The following is a 15,162-nucleotide window of genomic DNA, read 5'->3' on the forward strand; positions in this document are numbered from 1 at the left end:
GGTGCCTATAGACCTTAACTGAAGTGACACGGGTCAGTTTACAAAGCCTCTGGCACTTTCTTCTCTCTCACCTCAGCCTCTCCCAGACCTAGCTCCTCCTTCAGGCTTCTCCCCGCATTCCCTCCTCTTCGGATGAAGTTGTCTCTGAAACAGTGCCCGCTTTGTATAGTCATTGCTTCTTTCTGCACTAGACTGCAAGGGCTTGCCTTCTCCCCACCGCTCTCTGCTTCTCTCACCTAGTTCTTCTCCTGGAGCCCCAGCTCAGCAGTAAGAGATGTGAGGTGGAGAAGACAAGCTTTTCTTTCTCAATCCGGATCCCAGAACTGTTCTCTGAAAGGCACCCGGGAGTTTGCTCTGTGGGGTTTAGGGGTTTTAGGAATGCCTGGGAGGCACCTGCAAACAGGAAGTTTGGTGGTTCCCATAAGCGCTGAAATTTCAGCCTCCAGCAAAATCAGAGTTCAGTAGGCCCCTCCCTTCCCCGGCCAGAGGAATATTAGCCGCCTGATGCCGGGACAATAAATCACACAGCCTCAAAACACCGCATGTGCGACACAGTGCGCGGGCTTGCTAGACCAGTGTGTAAAGGCATCTCTCCCTGGTGCCAGGAGGGATGCAACCCATAGCAACGGACCGATGCTTCCCACCCCCACAGGGAGCTCACAGATCCCAGAACCGCAGTGGCGGAGGAGACCCGCTGAGGGGCAGCTGGAAGCTCCTGGAACCTTGCCAAGGACAATCTGCCAGGAATACACTCCTGAGCTCTACCCATCTCAGCTTCTTCAAAAGGGCTGATGTTGCAGGGGAGGCTTGCCCATCTGCTCCCTGACCAGCCACCAGCTTAATCCTTTAAAATAGCCTTGGGTGTCAGGCAGGATAGGGAGAAAAGACAGACAGAAACTTGCCCTTCAGTCCGATGCAAAACTGGAAAGGGAGATCTGATGGAGACCCTTCCCATGCCTCTCCAGTTTCATCTAGCCTCACAAAAGGGACAGGCGCAGAGAAGGAAGCTGTGAGACTGCCTGGGGCGAACTAGTCCGCGAAGGGTACTACTGGCCAGGAGCCCAGAATCGTCAGTCCAGGCTGCAGACCAAAGAGCTTCTGCCCAGCTCTTGCACTCACCAAGCTTTGCCGAGAGCCGCGCACAGTTCCCAGTGGCTGCAGCTGAGAGGGGGGCTTTGGAGAGCACGGATAGCTGCTCCTTACAAAGGGACCAAGTCAAGAAAGTGGCTGGGAAAAGGTATCCCAAATACTTGGAGCCCATCACTCTTTTGAGGGGCTGGGGAACAGGGAAGATAAATTAATCCACCAGGGAACAGAGCTAGGTGTCTGGGGGTTTCCTTGACAGATGGAAAGTTGTCTTCTGGACTTCTGAAGCAGGGTGTGTCGGTCACCTGTCACTTCTTGATAGCAGCCAGAGTGTAGCGGTGGGCACCCCGCCTCCACACTCGCCCGACTCCCACCGAAACAGTCTAGCGGCTGTGTTGAGGTTGTCTTGAGCCACCCCCCGCACCCCCCGGGGTGAGCCTCAGAACATTAACTGTCCTCCACTTCAGCTATTTCCAAAAATCCTTCCTTTCTGCTAGCATCCCTGCCACGACCGTGCTTCCAGCTGAGAGCCCTATCTGGGTCTTTTCTTCCCGGGCCACCTTGTCGCCCCCTCGCGGAGTGCTGGGTTCGTCCGGCCTGCAGAACGCCTACAGCAGGTCACGAGCAGCAGAAGGCGTGGTGGCTGCGGTGGTGGAGCGACACAGCTGCCAACAACTGGCGCAGCTGCTGCGCTGCGCTCTGGGACCAGCGAGTACGCAGTCCAGGTACAGCCCCTTCCCAGTGACGTCTCTGCAGCGGGTTATAAAAGCCTAGTGCGCACCCTGCCAAGGCTCTGCTAACTCCTGAGCCCAGAAGGACCAAGACGGACAAGCTGCGGGTGACAGTAGAAGCTTCAAGCGAAGCAAAGAAAAAGGGAGCTCACCAGCTGGATGCGGACCTCAGAACCCGGCCAGAGGACCAGAACTTTTGCAAGCAACACTGCACTGCGAGCAGCCCTTCTTATCCCTTGAGCACCCACCCAGCACCCAGCTTTGCCTTTCCCGCCGCACGTATGTTAGTGGGAGTTGCTAGCAGCAGCAGGTGCAGAAAGGCGGGCTGTCTTGCCTTCTGGAACTGTGTGGCGTGCAGCTGCTTTAACGCAAACAAGAGCCTAGCTTGAAAGTGGAGGAATGTAGAGCGACCAGGCAAAGAGCCTACACAGGAGAAGCATTGCTCTTGTGAGCAAGTCTCCTGCTAACCAGGACTGAGTTCTGCCCAGGAAACTTCCCACTTCCTGTGTGGCAGAACCTCAAGCCTCAGGCATCTGCAACAAGGTCCTGCGGCAAGGAGGTGTGTGTGTGTGTGTGTGTGTGTGTGTGTGTGTGTGTGTGTGTGTGTGTGTGTGTACCTCTGTGTGTGTTTGTGATTGCCCCAAAATGGATAACGTCCTTCCTATGGACTCTGATCTCTTCCCCAACATCTCCACCAACACCTCTGAGTCTAACCAGTTCGTGCAGCCTACCTGGCAAATCGTTCTTTGGGCGGCTGCCTACACGGTCATCGTGGTGACTTCCGTGGTGGGCAACGTAGTGGTGATATGGATCATTTTGGCCCACAAGAGAATGAGGACAGTGACCAATTATTTCCTGGTGAACCTGGCCTTCGCTGAGGCCTGCATGGCTGCATTCAATACGGTGGTGAACTTCACCTACGCAGTCCACAATGTGTGGTACTACGGCCTCTTCTATTGCAAGTTTCACAACTTCTTCCCCATCGCTGCTCTCTTCGCCAGTATCTACTCCATGACAGCCGTGGCCTTCGACAGGTGAGTTGGTAAAATTAAGAAAGTGCCCAGAGCACTGGGAATTTGCTAAGGAGGTCTGGGACTGGATACAATGTAGCAGGAGAGCCACACTGTGCACCATGCCCTCCGCCTGCTAGAACCCTCAGACCTCTCTTTCTCATTACTTTCTCCATCCCTCATTAGCCTCTCTTCTTTTCCATTCAATACTCCCATCTCCTGTCTTACTCTTTCCCGTACATCCTTTCTCTCCTTTTACCTTAGTGCATGGATGAGAAAAATCGAGGGGTTGGCCAAGGGAACTTCGGGAACCCCTCTAGATCTGTTACTCTGTGTCACACTCTGATGGCTTTGTGTTTTAAGTATTCCTCAGCAAATTCCTCGTTTTTTCAGCCTTCCCCAAAGGTACATGAACTTTCCATGCCCACTTCAACTCTCCAGTGTTGTGTGAGAGTGACAGCCATTTGACCACAGTCTAGAAACACTTCAAATTCTCATTTAGCAACTGGGTGCTGTTAAGATCCTCTCACTCAGGCTGGAGAACCAGGTTCCTTTCCAGGGCTTCCCCAGGCAGGGATCCAGGAAGCTTGCCCAGGCCGGGGTCTAAATTGCCTTTTCTACCAAAGGTCAATGTTTTTAGCCTCTGTCTCCACAGAGAAATGCTCTTGTTAGAAATAATTGAGAACCAATCACCTCCAACCTTCAGATTAGGTTTCTGAAGCCCGTTGGAAATGCAAGGGTTGGATCTTTCACATGCAGAGGCTGGCAGTCTGGAAGGAATGGCTCTTCAGGTGTCATGAAGGGAAAGTGGTGGCTAGAGCACAGATTATTGGAATTGACTTTTTCCTGCGTGTCTCGGGTCTTTCATGCATGGTTTATATGGACATGGCCACCGACTGTTTACTGAGATGTAAAAGTGTGTTTAACAGCTGCCACAGGGACGGGAAAGTGGATTGTTTTGCCATTGTTGAGATTAATGAATATGAGAAGCCTATGGGAAAACATCAAGGAAAGGCCTGTATTTGAAGGCCATGTGTAAGTTGTAGTTGGGTATCTGTGATGAGTGAATACTTTTAAAAACCAAAACATTCTCTACGTCCATCTTGGCGATGGCGCGCGCCCTTGTAAGTTCCTCTGTGACAGGTCTGGGGTAAGACATGTGGTGCGAGTTGATCTGTATCTTAAATGCAGGGTGTAAACCAATTCTTCAAACTGCCAGTGAAAGGAACTATTTTACAAGCTTATTTGGACTGTGCCAGCCTCAGACACTGATTCTGGTGAAAATGACGTGTGCCTGTAAAATATTTCTGTGTTGACATGTTCATTCAACTAACGGAAGATTTCTTAATCAACAACAACTAAGTACCCCTCGGCATGGTGTGCAGCCGGATGTATTAGTGAAACCTGGCATTTCGGTTCCATACACGCACGTTTCCTCATCGTCTCATGAATTAGAGCTGAGTTGGGTTTTCTTTGGTTGGGTTTTTGTTGTTGTTTACTGCAATGGAGCCCTGTCTGAGCTTCTGGGAGACCTGCTCACAGACGGTGTGAGAGCTCTGGGAGTGCTCACCAACAGACACCCTCTCTCTCTGACTTGCACGGGGACATATTCCAGGACTCTGCTGTTTTCTAGGGAACTGAGATTAAAATCAGAGTGGGAGGTTCTCACATTGGATTGTTGCAGGGAGCCAGATTTCAGCCCCAGCGTTGCTTATCATTATAAATCATGACAGGACCTAAATGCAGTGGGGCAACTAACTGCCCAGTGGCTCTAAGGGTCTCAGATGCCCTGGCAGAAGAAAAGCCAGGCGTTTGTTATGGGCGGATGTGGCTCCGTGGTGCTAACAGGGTTTCACTTCAGATTAAAATTAGGACCCAGGTTTTTGGTGGACTGGTGTCCCCCAAGGGCACACTCCTGCTCTTGCCGAGCTTCATGTGCACTCTGGGAGTTCATTCCCTCAGGCTGCTCATGAAGATGCCTTCTGCATGTATGGCCATGCAGTCTCTCCCAAGAATACTTACTGTCAGAAGAAGGAGGTTATAAACTGTGTCTGTGGGAATAATCACTCCTTCCCACAACATGGATACGCACTTACAAGAAGTGCTAAATATTTTTATGTCCTTCGGATTCTTAACAGGCAACTTCTGAATCAAATCTTTAAAGATGACAGCATGATTTTTCCTGGCTATAAAGTTAAACCTTATTTATTGCAGAAGATTTGGGAAGTGGGAAGAGCAGAGACACAAAGAAATTCAAACCCTTACCGCACCATCCTGAACAACACCTGTTAACACTTGAAATTCTCATTTGTGGATGTTAAATACCTGTGGAGACTGCTTTCTGTATGTCTGTAGCTTACGTCTTCCACTGATGTCAACAGGGGACATGACAACTACCTTTGTCAGGCAGGAGATTCTAATAAAACCCAGAGGGTCACATACAAAGAGAAGCCATGAGAGTAGGAGTAGACAGAAGGTTCCTCAGGGAGGAAGGGAGGTAAGAGAGGAGGATGGGGCACAAATGACTAAAATTCATTATATGATGAATTGTGTGAAACTATCCAGCAATAAAAATGTAATGTCTTCAGAAATATACTCTTAATGACTTCCTAGTACTGCATTGTATAAACACGTTACTATTTACCCATCCCCCCCCACCCTTGTGTGGGTAAGCAATTCTAGATTTTTTTTTTTTTTATCATTCTTAGGCTCTCATGAACATTTCCATGTCATAACTTTGTTTTACATTTTTTAGACTAGGTGAGGGTCCCAGAAGTACAATTACTGAATCAAATGAAGCATCTGATAAAAGGCTATGCCTCTTTATTTTAAAGGGTTGTAAACCAGGGGCAGAGCAAGGTCTGCACTGATCCACCTGGTTCATTTGAACCTTCCTAGCTCTTCCATCTACGTTCAATACCTCCATTTACATGTCAAGGGGCAAATTTTAGATCATAATGGAAACCACCAATGGGTGGCTTTTTGGCTCTTTTGATTTTCTTCTCCAGGGCTTTCGATACAAATACCGCTGTGGTTTGGCCCGGTAGCATGGATACATTCCATGTCATAAATTTTTTTTTAAGTAAGATGGCTGGCATACAGCTCAGTTGTAGAATGCTTATCTAGGACTCACAGAGTCCTGGGTTCAATCCTCAGAGTCATAAGAAGTGGAGCAGTTGGTAGATGCATTATATTCCATGACTGCAACCGTTTCCCATTATTATAGTAATTCTGAAAATTAATATCCTAGACATAAACCTTTTTACACTTACTTATTGCATCATGGGGGGGGCACGTGTATGCTATGGTATATGTGGAGGTCAAAGGACAAGCTGCAGGAGTCTGGTTCTCTCCTTCCGTCATGTGGGTCCCAGAGATAAAACTCCGTTAGACTTGGCAGCAAGCACGTCCAGCAGATGAGCCGTTCTGCTGAGCCGTTCTGCAGGCTCCCAGACGTAAATCCCTAAGAGTGTCTCTCTTCCTTTCCTGAGAAGAAATTACCTGAAGCAAGGTGGTTTGGTTAAGCTATCTTTCTAAATTTTGCCAACTTTCTTATTAGGACTAATATACAAAAAGAGAAATAAAACTTCAACTGCAGATTTCGTTACTAATTTAATGTTTTCCTGCAGTCATTCTGTAAATAGAGGTGGGGTGGAGGGAGGGCCTATCTTCTAGAAGAACTGCCATTTTGGGGAAGATTTTTTTATTTCATTTTATTTTATTTTATGTGTATGAATATTTTGCCTGAATGCTTGTGTGTCACCTGATTACCTGGTACCCATGGGGTTCAGATGAAGAGTTGGGTCGCATAGAACTGAGGTACAGGTTGTTGTGAACCACCATGCAAATGCTAAGAACTAAACCCAGATCTTCTACACAAGAGCAACAAGTGCTCCTAACCACTAGCCCCTCTTTCCAGCACCGAAATATCCATTTTATGAAGGCAGTGGTTAGGTTTCTGAGGTAAACAAAACTAAATGAGCTCAGTTTTTCTCCCATTAAACTTCAACAAGCCCAAGGGATTTTTGCCTGTGTCATACTTAAAATTCAAGCATTCTTGTTAGCTCTAAATGGTACAGGTGTGTGCGTGTGCTGCTTCCTGGCTGTCCAGAGTTGGAACCTCAGTCTATGGGCTCATGATGGTGAACATTTTATCAGGGGGACATAAGAAAGAGGAAGATGGATCCCATGGCCTCAGCCAAACCAAGCAGCCCAAGAACCAGCCACACAGCCACAGGAGGCTATGAAAGCCAATGGCTTCTCTTCCTGGAAGAGGCGGGTGTGATTTTGGTGAAATAAGAGGAAAGCGTTGGTTGCTGTTCAGACTGGCTCTGTACTGCTGTGTTTTGAGTGAATCAAAGCAGCCAAGTGGGATGACCTCTAGAAAACCTGAGACTAGAAAGAGAATGGCCCCAATAGGGGCAAATGCAGACATAAAGGGAAAAGAGTGAACGTGCTCCAAATGAGTAGAAAAAAATTTAAAACAAAGACATGCATAGTAACAAAGCCTCTACCCACTGACCCAGGCACCCATCCCATTGTGGGATACATGGCTTCCAGGTCTCTGACAGATCCTCGGTCTACCTGTGAACCTTACTTACTGGCAAGACCCAGGAGCTCCATGTCAAGGCAGCCCCTTCAGTCTTTTGTTACACTACACAGAGGCATTCTCAGAGTTCAGGATCTCTTGAACTAACGGAGATGGACCTGGATTCCCATGACTAGGCAACCACCACCACAGTCCAGTCTTTGCAAATCAGGATGGGTGATGTCAGTGTGGGTGTGAGTCAAATCTGAGGTTATTACTTTAAGGCATTGAGGCTCAGGACTTTCTCTATAAAGGTTCAAAGCTCACCTCCTCTCTGGAGCTGTCCCATTATACTCTGTCACATGTTCTCCCCAACCTCTGGGAATCTCCAGTGTCCGGATGGTCAAGAATGTTGCTGGGCACTTTGTTGATTTTCTTTATTTTTTCCTTTTTTGTTAATTATTTTATTTATCTACATTCTAAATGTTGCTTCCCTTCCTGGCCTTCCCTTCATGAGTTCTTTACCCCCTCCCCCTCCTCTATGCTTATGAGAGGGTGCTCCCCCACACTCCCACTCACTCCCACCTCACCCCACTAAGATCCTCTTCTCTGTGGCATCAAGTTTCTACAGGATTAAGTGCATTTCCCACTGAGGCCAGACAAGGCAGTCCTCTGCTACATCTGTAGCTGGGGCCACAGACCAGCCTATGTATGTTCTTTGGTTGGTAGCTTAGCCTCCAGGAGCTCTGAAGGGTTCAAGTTAGTTGATATTGTTGTTCTTCCTACTGGGCTGTCATCCCCTTCAGTTCCTTTAATTCTTCACCTAACTCTTCCATAAGAGTCCCTGACCTCAGTCCAATGATTGGCTGTAAGTATCTGCATCTGTCTCAGTCAGCTGCTGGTAGAGCCCCTCAGAGGACAGCCTCATCAGGCTCCTGTCTGCAAGAACAATATGGCATCAGTAATAGTGTCAGGGTTTGGTGTGCATTCATGGAATGAATCCCAAGTTGGGCCGGTCTCTGAGTAGCTTTTCTTTCAGTCTCTGCTCCATTTTCGTCCCTGTACTTCTTTTAGACATGAACAATTCTGGGTCAAGAATTTTGAAGATGGGTAGGTGGCCCCGTGCCTCAAATGGGAGCCATGTTTATCTACTGGAGGTGATCTATTTAGGTTCCATCTCCCCACCATTGGGCATTGGGGCTAAGGTTATCCCCACGGGGTCTTGGGAGCCTCTCACATTCCTGGTATCTGGGAATTTATAGTGGTCCTCCCCCCATTCCCACCCTATACTGTTGCAAAGGCCCTCTGGACTTTTCTCTGGTCTCCCCCTATACCTGATCCTGCCCCCTCTTTTTCTTTCTCCTTCCTCTCTCCCACCCAAGTCCTTCCCTCCCTCCCTCCCTCTGCCTCTGGTGTTCCCCCTTCTAAGTGGGATTGAAGTATCTACACTTGGGGCTTCCTTCTTTTTAAGCTTCATATGATCTGCAAGTTGTATCATGGATATTCTAAACCTTTTGGCTAATATCCAGTTATCAGTGAGTACCTACCAGGTATGGCCACTTGGGTCTGGGTTATCTCACTGAAGATGATATTTTTTTAGTTCCATCCATTTGCCTGCAAAATTCATGATGTCTTTATTTTTAATAGCTGAGTAGTATTCCATTGTGTAAATGAACCACATTTTCTTTATCCATTCTTCAGTTGAGGGACATCTGGCTTGTGTCCGGCTTCTGACTATTATTAGTTACTTGCAGAAATGTAGGTCACACTGGGAAAAAATAGAAAGTTCTTCTCAATGTAAAGGCATACAGTAGAAGCATAAGAAGGATGTTGCTCTTGTTCTATTGGTTTGGAAAATGCTAGGACAAGGATTGCAAGGGAGAACATCCTCCAGACTTAGAAGGTTTGAGGGATGAAGTAAAAATATCATAGAACCCAGAGCAAGGTATTTCCTAAGTGAGGAATTTTTGTCTTCTCTTGAAGCATTTGTGCTCTGTGTTGGCTGAGAAAGACTGACTTAGAGACTACAATGTAAGACACTGTGCAATGTGGCTCATGAAGATTGTATGGGCAGGGGCTGGAGAAATGGCTCGGCGGTTAAGAGCACTGACTGCTCTCCCAGAGGTCCTGAGTTCAATTCCCAGCAACCACATGGTGGCTCACAACCATCTGTAATGAGATCTGATGCCCTCTTCTGGAGTGTCTGATAAAAGCTACAGTATACGCATATAAATAAATAAATCTTTAAAAAAATTGTATGGGTAAATACAAGAAGGAAGAAGAGAAAGTTCATGATCAGAAGCAATGGTGATCAAGGAAGATTGCAGAAAGTGGCTACTCCTTCTCAGAAAGGGGACATATGGATAGATAGATAGATAGATAGATAGATAGATAGATAGATAGATAGATAGATAGATAGATATGTGTGTATGCATATATAAAAGGTGGTATTCAATAGAGAAAAACTGCATGACAAAAGCATTGAGTTCAAATATATCTGTGGAAGGATAGCAGATTAAATGAATAGATTTATATTCTCATATAAATGTGGGATGGGTGAAGAGGAGACTCAGAGGGAAGAAAATGAGTCCAATCTTTTTGATGTGAAGACACACTGACGAGTTCTCAATAAGCAAGTTGGTAGATGGGTTAGGAAATGAGTCAGGTATCAAAACACAGATTGAGAAGTTTTCTACGCATAGAAGTGATGACTATCTGGTTGAATAGAAGTAGAAAGTGCCTCTTCTACTTGGATATGTGCTTACTGAGTAAAAGTCACACAGTATGACTGTCACAAGTATATCCTACTAGGCACAAGGAGAAGAAGCAGGTGAAGAGAGAAGAGACAAAGGTTAAGAAAAGCGACCTGTGTTGGTTCATGTTCATTAGAGTCAAGGACATTGAGAACACTGGGCTACAAAGTTAGAGAGCACTGGTGACCTGCAAAGAGACCGTGTCCACAGAATGGGAAACATGGGGAATGACTGAGTGTCTCCTTAGCTATCCACATAACTTACTGAGCATCTGCTCTGTGCCAGACGTTGAAGCCCTAAGCTCAGCTCTTGCCCCCAGATGTTGAAGTACTACGACTTTGGTGTCTTTGTCCTTTTTCACTCAGTCTTCAGGAGTCAACACAGATGTAAATACAGAACCCAGAGTAACCAATGCCACACTAGAGAGGAGGGGGTTGCAAACAAAGCAAAGACCTCCTGTGGGAATGTGAAAAATGTTTACTGGTTCCAAGAGAAGAAAAGGAAGGAGGGAAAGGGGGCAGAAGAGGAGTGGGCTGCAGAGGAAAGAATGTGTAGCCTTGTATTTTAATTAAATTCAAAGATGCTCATAATGATTTATTAATATTTGTTACTTGGAAACTAGGCAGATTTCATGTTAATAAAATTTATAATGATGTCTTGTTTCTGTATGCTTTCTAATTCACTGTCTCATCCAACCCTCCTGCTGAAAGTAGGATTCTTTGCCTACCTTGCTATGAAAATTAGATGCAACATCTTCTATCATTGTCTGTCAACTCTCCACCCTCTCAGAGCCTAAAAACCATGGACGTTGAGTCTGTGTGCCTACGCACGAGCCCACACATGACTGCTCATGGTGGCTTTTTGACAATAATTAAGGAAAGTCCCAACCTAAAGCAGGGAATATAAAGCCTCTTCCAGTACCAGAGAGGACATCGAATGCCGCCTTCACAATTTTCTACCCCGGAACAAATTCAACCTCACAACCCTTCAGACAGGGCAGTGTTGGAGTTTCAAACACAACTTAAATTTCCGTCTGTTTATCCCATTGGCTCAATTTGACTGTCACATTAGAAATCCTTTCCTTGTGCAGAAGTGAAATCTGAGTCTCTGGGTTGGAGTGGTTTCTACTGGCCTCATGTCTCTTCTCTATGTCAACCTTTACAGTGAACCCCCTGCCCCCGGGGTCTTCCTCGTCTTTAGTTCACTCACTGCCTACCACTCTTTCATTGTTCTGTCTTCATTATTCTTGTTTGTTCATGGAATCTCTTAGAAGAAGGTGACCGGAATGAAACATCCATCCTGTCAACATGACCCTGCCCAACACCATGTGCTGATGGACCCTCACATACCCTTAGCTCAGAACACTTGTACTGAGAAGCTGCCTCTGACCTGTTGGTCTAAATGGGATGCCTTTACTTATTTCCACAGCTTTTCTCCAGTAGCACTAGAACTGTATGTGATGTGTTAGCTCCTGACACTCCTTCCTGCCCACTGGGCTGCAGGTTCCATGCAACAAGTCTGCTCTGTCTGCTTCCTGTTCCCAGCACCTACACAGTACCTGGCACAAACTAGCAATCCACTAAACTGTATTCATCATGGACGAACTGATTGTGCCTCCCTCTCACACACTAGAAGATGTGAAAACCAAGTTCAATGTATAAGGCAACTCCTAAAGCATGTGTGAAATGTTCTATGTTGAAACATAAGAAGAATATTGCTAAGTGTCTGCTATAAAGAGCCGTCTGGCAGCGCAGAACACTTGTCACCAAGGTCTCTCAGTCCATTCTAGAATGCCAACTATTCTAATTCACCCTGTCTCTTCCTCATACCACTTGCAATCCCCATGGGGTCCTCACCCATTCCCTGAGGATCCCAGCACATACATACTATCACCTCAGGAGAAAACCTGTAACATGCGTTGACCATTGCCATCACACCTCCGATCTCTCCAGCCAGGCTGGGAATGCATAGACAATTGTCTTCCCTAGCATGTTATCAAATCTCTGGATTTTTCTCCAAGTCAAAACCTATAGAAACCTATACTCCATCCAGCCCACCAAGATCCAGGACTGGCGATATGTCTCTGTGCTATACTCAGTAAGAGTGCTTACCTAAATGCCCAGTACTCAGACACAACAAATTCCCAACAAAGTGTCCGGTGGAAGCCGTAGGATAGGAGACTGACTGTATGGCCCTCTCATGCACCACAGGAAAGGCTGCAACTGACCTCAGAGGAATGGGTAGCAGGAGAGTCTCTAAAGGAGGGACCCCAGAGAATGAAGAGGGGTTTCAACTGTGACTTTGAGGTCTCGTGCTCAGCATGAGTTCACCCTAACACATGAACTGCTTTGAGAACTGTATCTATGGGAGGGATGGGCTCAGTTGATTAAGAGATGGCCTTACCAAATCAGGATCAACTGTGTTTGATTCTCAGAGCCCACACTTAAATAAACAAACAATCAAACAAGCAAGCCAGCCACGGTCAGTATGAAAGGGTCAGGAAGTAGATCCCAGCGTTGGTTCTGCCACGCCCCAGCTGTGCAAACATCACTTGATTTGGCTGAGCTTTCACATCTAATAAAATGGAGTCAGTAAAACTAACCCTGGGCTGGAGAGGTGACCATTCAGCAGTGAGGAGCACCGCTGCTCTTCCAGAAGACCAGAGAGAGCTCAATCACAGTAACCAGGCTCACAACCATCTGACATCCTCTTCTGGCCTCTGTGGGCATGGCACTCTTGTGCACAAACCCATACATACACAGGCGTGCACACACACAGGAATAAAATATTAAAACCGCATCTTTAAAAAAAAACCTAACCTCACGAGACACTGTCACCAAGAGAGAGTAAAAGTTACAAGACTGTCTCAGATCATTGGCACCCAGTAAGACCCCATTAGTGGCAATTAGCATCGTGATCTCTAATAAGCCCTGACTTATCCCGTATCCATTAGGCATCTTCACTTCTGTCTCAGCCCCCTCAGCTTTCTTCCACATCAGGCACAATAACGTCAAGGTGAAGCACCTTTCCTCGATGAGATTACAGTTTAAGATCTTCCTGATCGAGCCGCCCATCTCTGGCTAAATGCTTGTCAGCACCGACGCCACCCGTGGAGATGTGCACACTCCACTAGAAGTCCATCATTTACATAATTACAGCTCTCGATGCAGAGGGACTAAAAGCTTTCCCCCTACCATGCATTAGCTGAACATGTTCAACCTTCCGGCACTGCAAAATGACGTCGTCCTCTGCCAGGTTCATGTTTAAGAACCACCAAATTAAGTTTATAATCTTGTGTTGGGTCCACAGTCACAGCTATCAATGGATGCATGGAGCCTAGGGGCTGCAGGCTGGACCCACTTTCTCCCAAGCCTTAATGTGTCCCAGCACCACTGTCTCAGGGAGATGGTGTTCTGGTCCTTGCATGCACCCCTGCCAATGTGTGAGCTTTCATTGACACCTAAGTCATCAGAACTACAGCTTTTATTTGGCCCTTATCGCATCCACCAAATCAGAAAGCTGTCCTGAAAGTAGTCGTGTGTTGATGTCAGGCATCACTTTCTCTTGACCTTTGGCTGACTCTCAAGGAGCTCCTAAACATGAGCTGAGGCCCCACCCCTAAAGCATCTCAATGCCATTTCCAAACTAATCAGAACTTTTTAAAAATGTATTTCCAGTTAGTCACAGCTTTTTCAAATCTAGCAAATCAAATTTAATCTTTAAAATCTAAGTACCACTTACAAACTTGACTAATTAAGTTCTTCCTAAACATTCTAAATTATAACCACAAATTTAATACATCTGTTTTTTTTTCTTAAAACCATCAAACCCCTAACAGGAGCAATCACGTGCATTCTCTCAGGATTTAGCATATGTCTTATAAGCCCAATACCTCAATACTCCTCAAGATAGCGTTCTCCTAAAGCACTCCAACTGCCCAAAAATTAAACTTACAAAACCAGTGGGCGTGTATCCCAATATCAAATACAAAATACAATGGATAATCCTCCTGAACATGGAAATTAAAATTGAAAATCTTACAAATAAAATGCTCCAATATGTTAAGTTCTTATTTCTACAGCAACTTATGAGCACCACAGAGCCCACTTCCCTACACACAATGTTACCCCAGCACTGCTGTGTCTTCATCGTTTTTCTCAAGTACAAGTGTGTGTGTGTGTGTGTGTGTGCGCGCGCGCGCACACACGTGAGCAATATGCACCTATAGACATTAGATATGTCTTAGTTGTTGTCTGCCATATTTTTTTGCAATGGGGCATCTCCTTGAACCTGGAGCCATTAATTCAGCTAGGCAGGCTTGCCAGTGAGCTCCAGCAATCCAGCCTACTGGACTGAGATTTCAGATGCACTGTCGTGCCTAGTTTTGTATGTGGGCATCTTAACTCAGATCATCATGTTTGCACAGCAAGACCTTTCCCAACTGAACCACCTCCTTAGCGCCTCTGTCTCTTTTATTTAATGCCTTCCCAGTTCCCCAAGTTATCCAAACAGCACTGTCAGAAACACCTTCTACAGGAGGCATCTGAGGTCCTGAAACCAGGGGCTGAGTCACAGGTGACAATATGAGGGTTCCCCATGGGGGCCTTGCCCAGAGATGTACCCCAGATCCAAGCCCCTCTCCCAGCAGAGATCTGTTTACCTAGTGCCCGGAAAGATCACCCATACTTTCCCTCTGGGGTTATTTTGAAGTTCCTAAAAACCACGTACTCTGTTCCCTTGGCTTTCTTCAAAATGTTACTGTCTCCTAATTTTTTACCTTACAATCTTATCATCTAACTTATAAGAACTGGATTGTGTGACACCTCATTCCACATACTCCTACTTTACACCTTCCCCTGTCTTCCCTCGCTCCTTCTCTTATTGTATCTTATGGGAATCAATCCCTTCTCTGATGTAAGTAATGTTATATTACACACAGAAGAGGGGTTTATTTTGGCTCCTAATGCTGTATCTGGTGATGATTTTCTTGCCAACAGAGCCCAGAGGTAGTGCAAGGTTCATCATAGCCAGGGGAGAGAGAGAGACAGAGACAG

General features: G+C 46.3%; 1 protein-coding gene across 1 annotated transcript in view; it reads left to right on the plus strand.

Moving 5' to 3' along the window:
* Positions 1-1,897: 1,897 nt before the first annotated feature.
* Positions 1,898-15,162, plus strand: part of Tacr1 (tachykinin receptor 1) — a 168,614-nt gene continuing 155,349 nt past the window's right edge. The window contains 1 exon segment of the mRNA NM_012667.3: positions 1,898-2,851. Coding sequence (NP_036799.1) covers positions 2,463-2,851 — 389 coding nt within the window. The 5' untranslated portion in view covers positions 1,898-2,462.

This window comes from Rattus norvegicus, chromosome 4, assembly GCF_021556685.1.
Source record: "Rattus norvegicus strain SHRSP/BbbUtx chromosome 4, alternate assembly SHRSP_T2T, whole genome shotgun sequence".
Taxonomy (NCBI): Eukaryota; Metazoa; Chordata; class Mammalia; order Rodentia; family Muridae; genus Rattus; species Rattus norvegicus.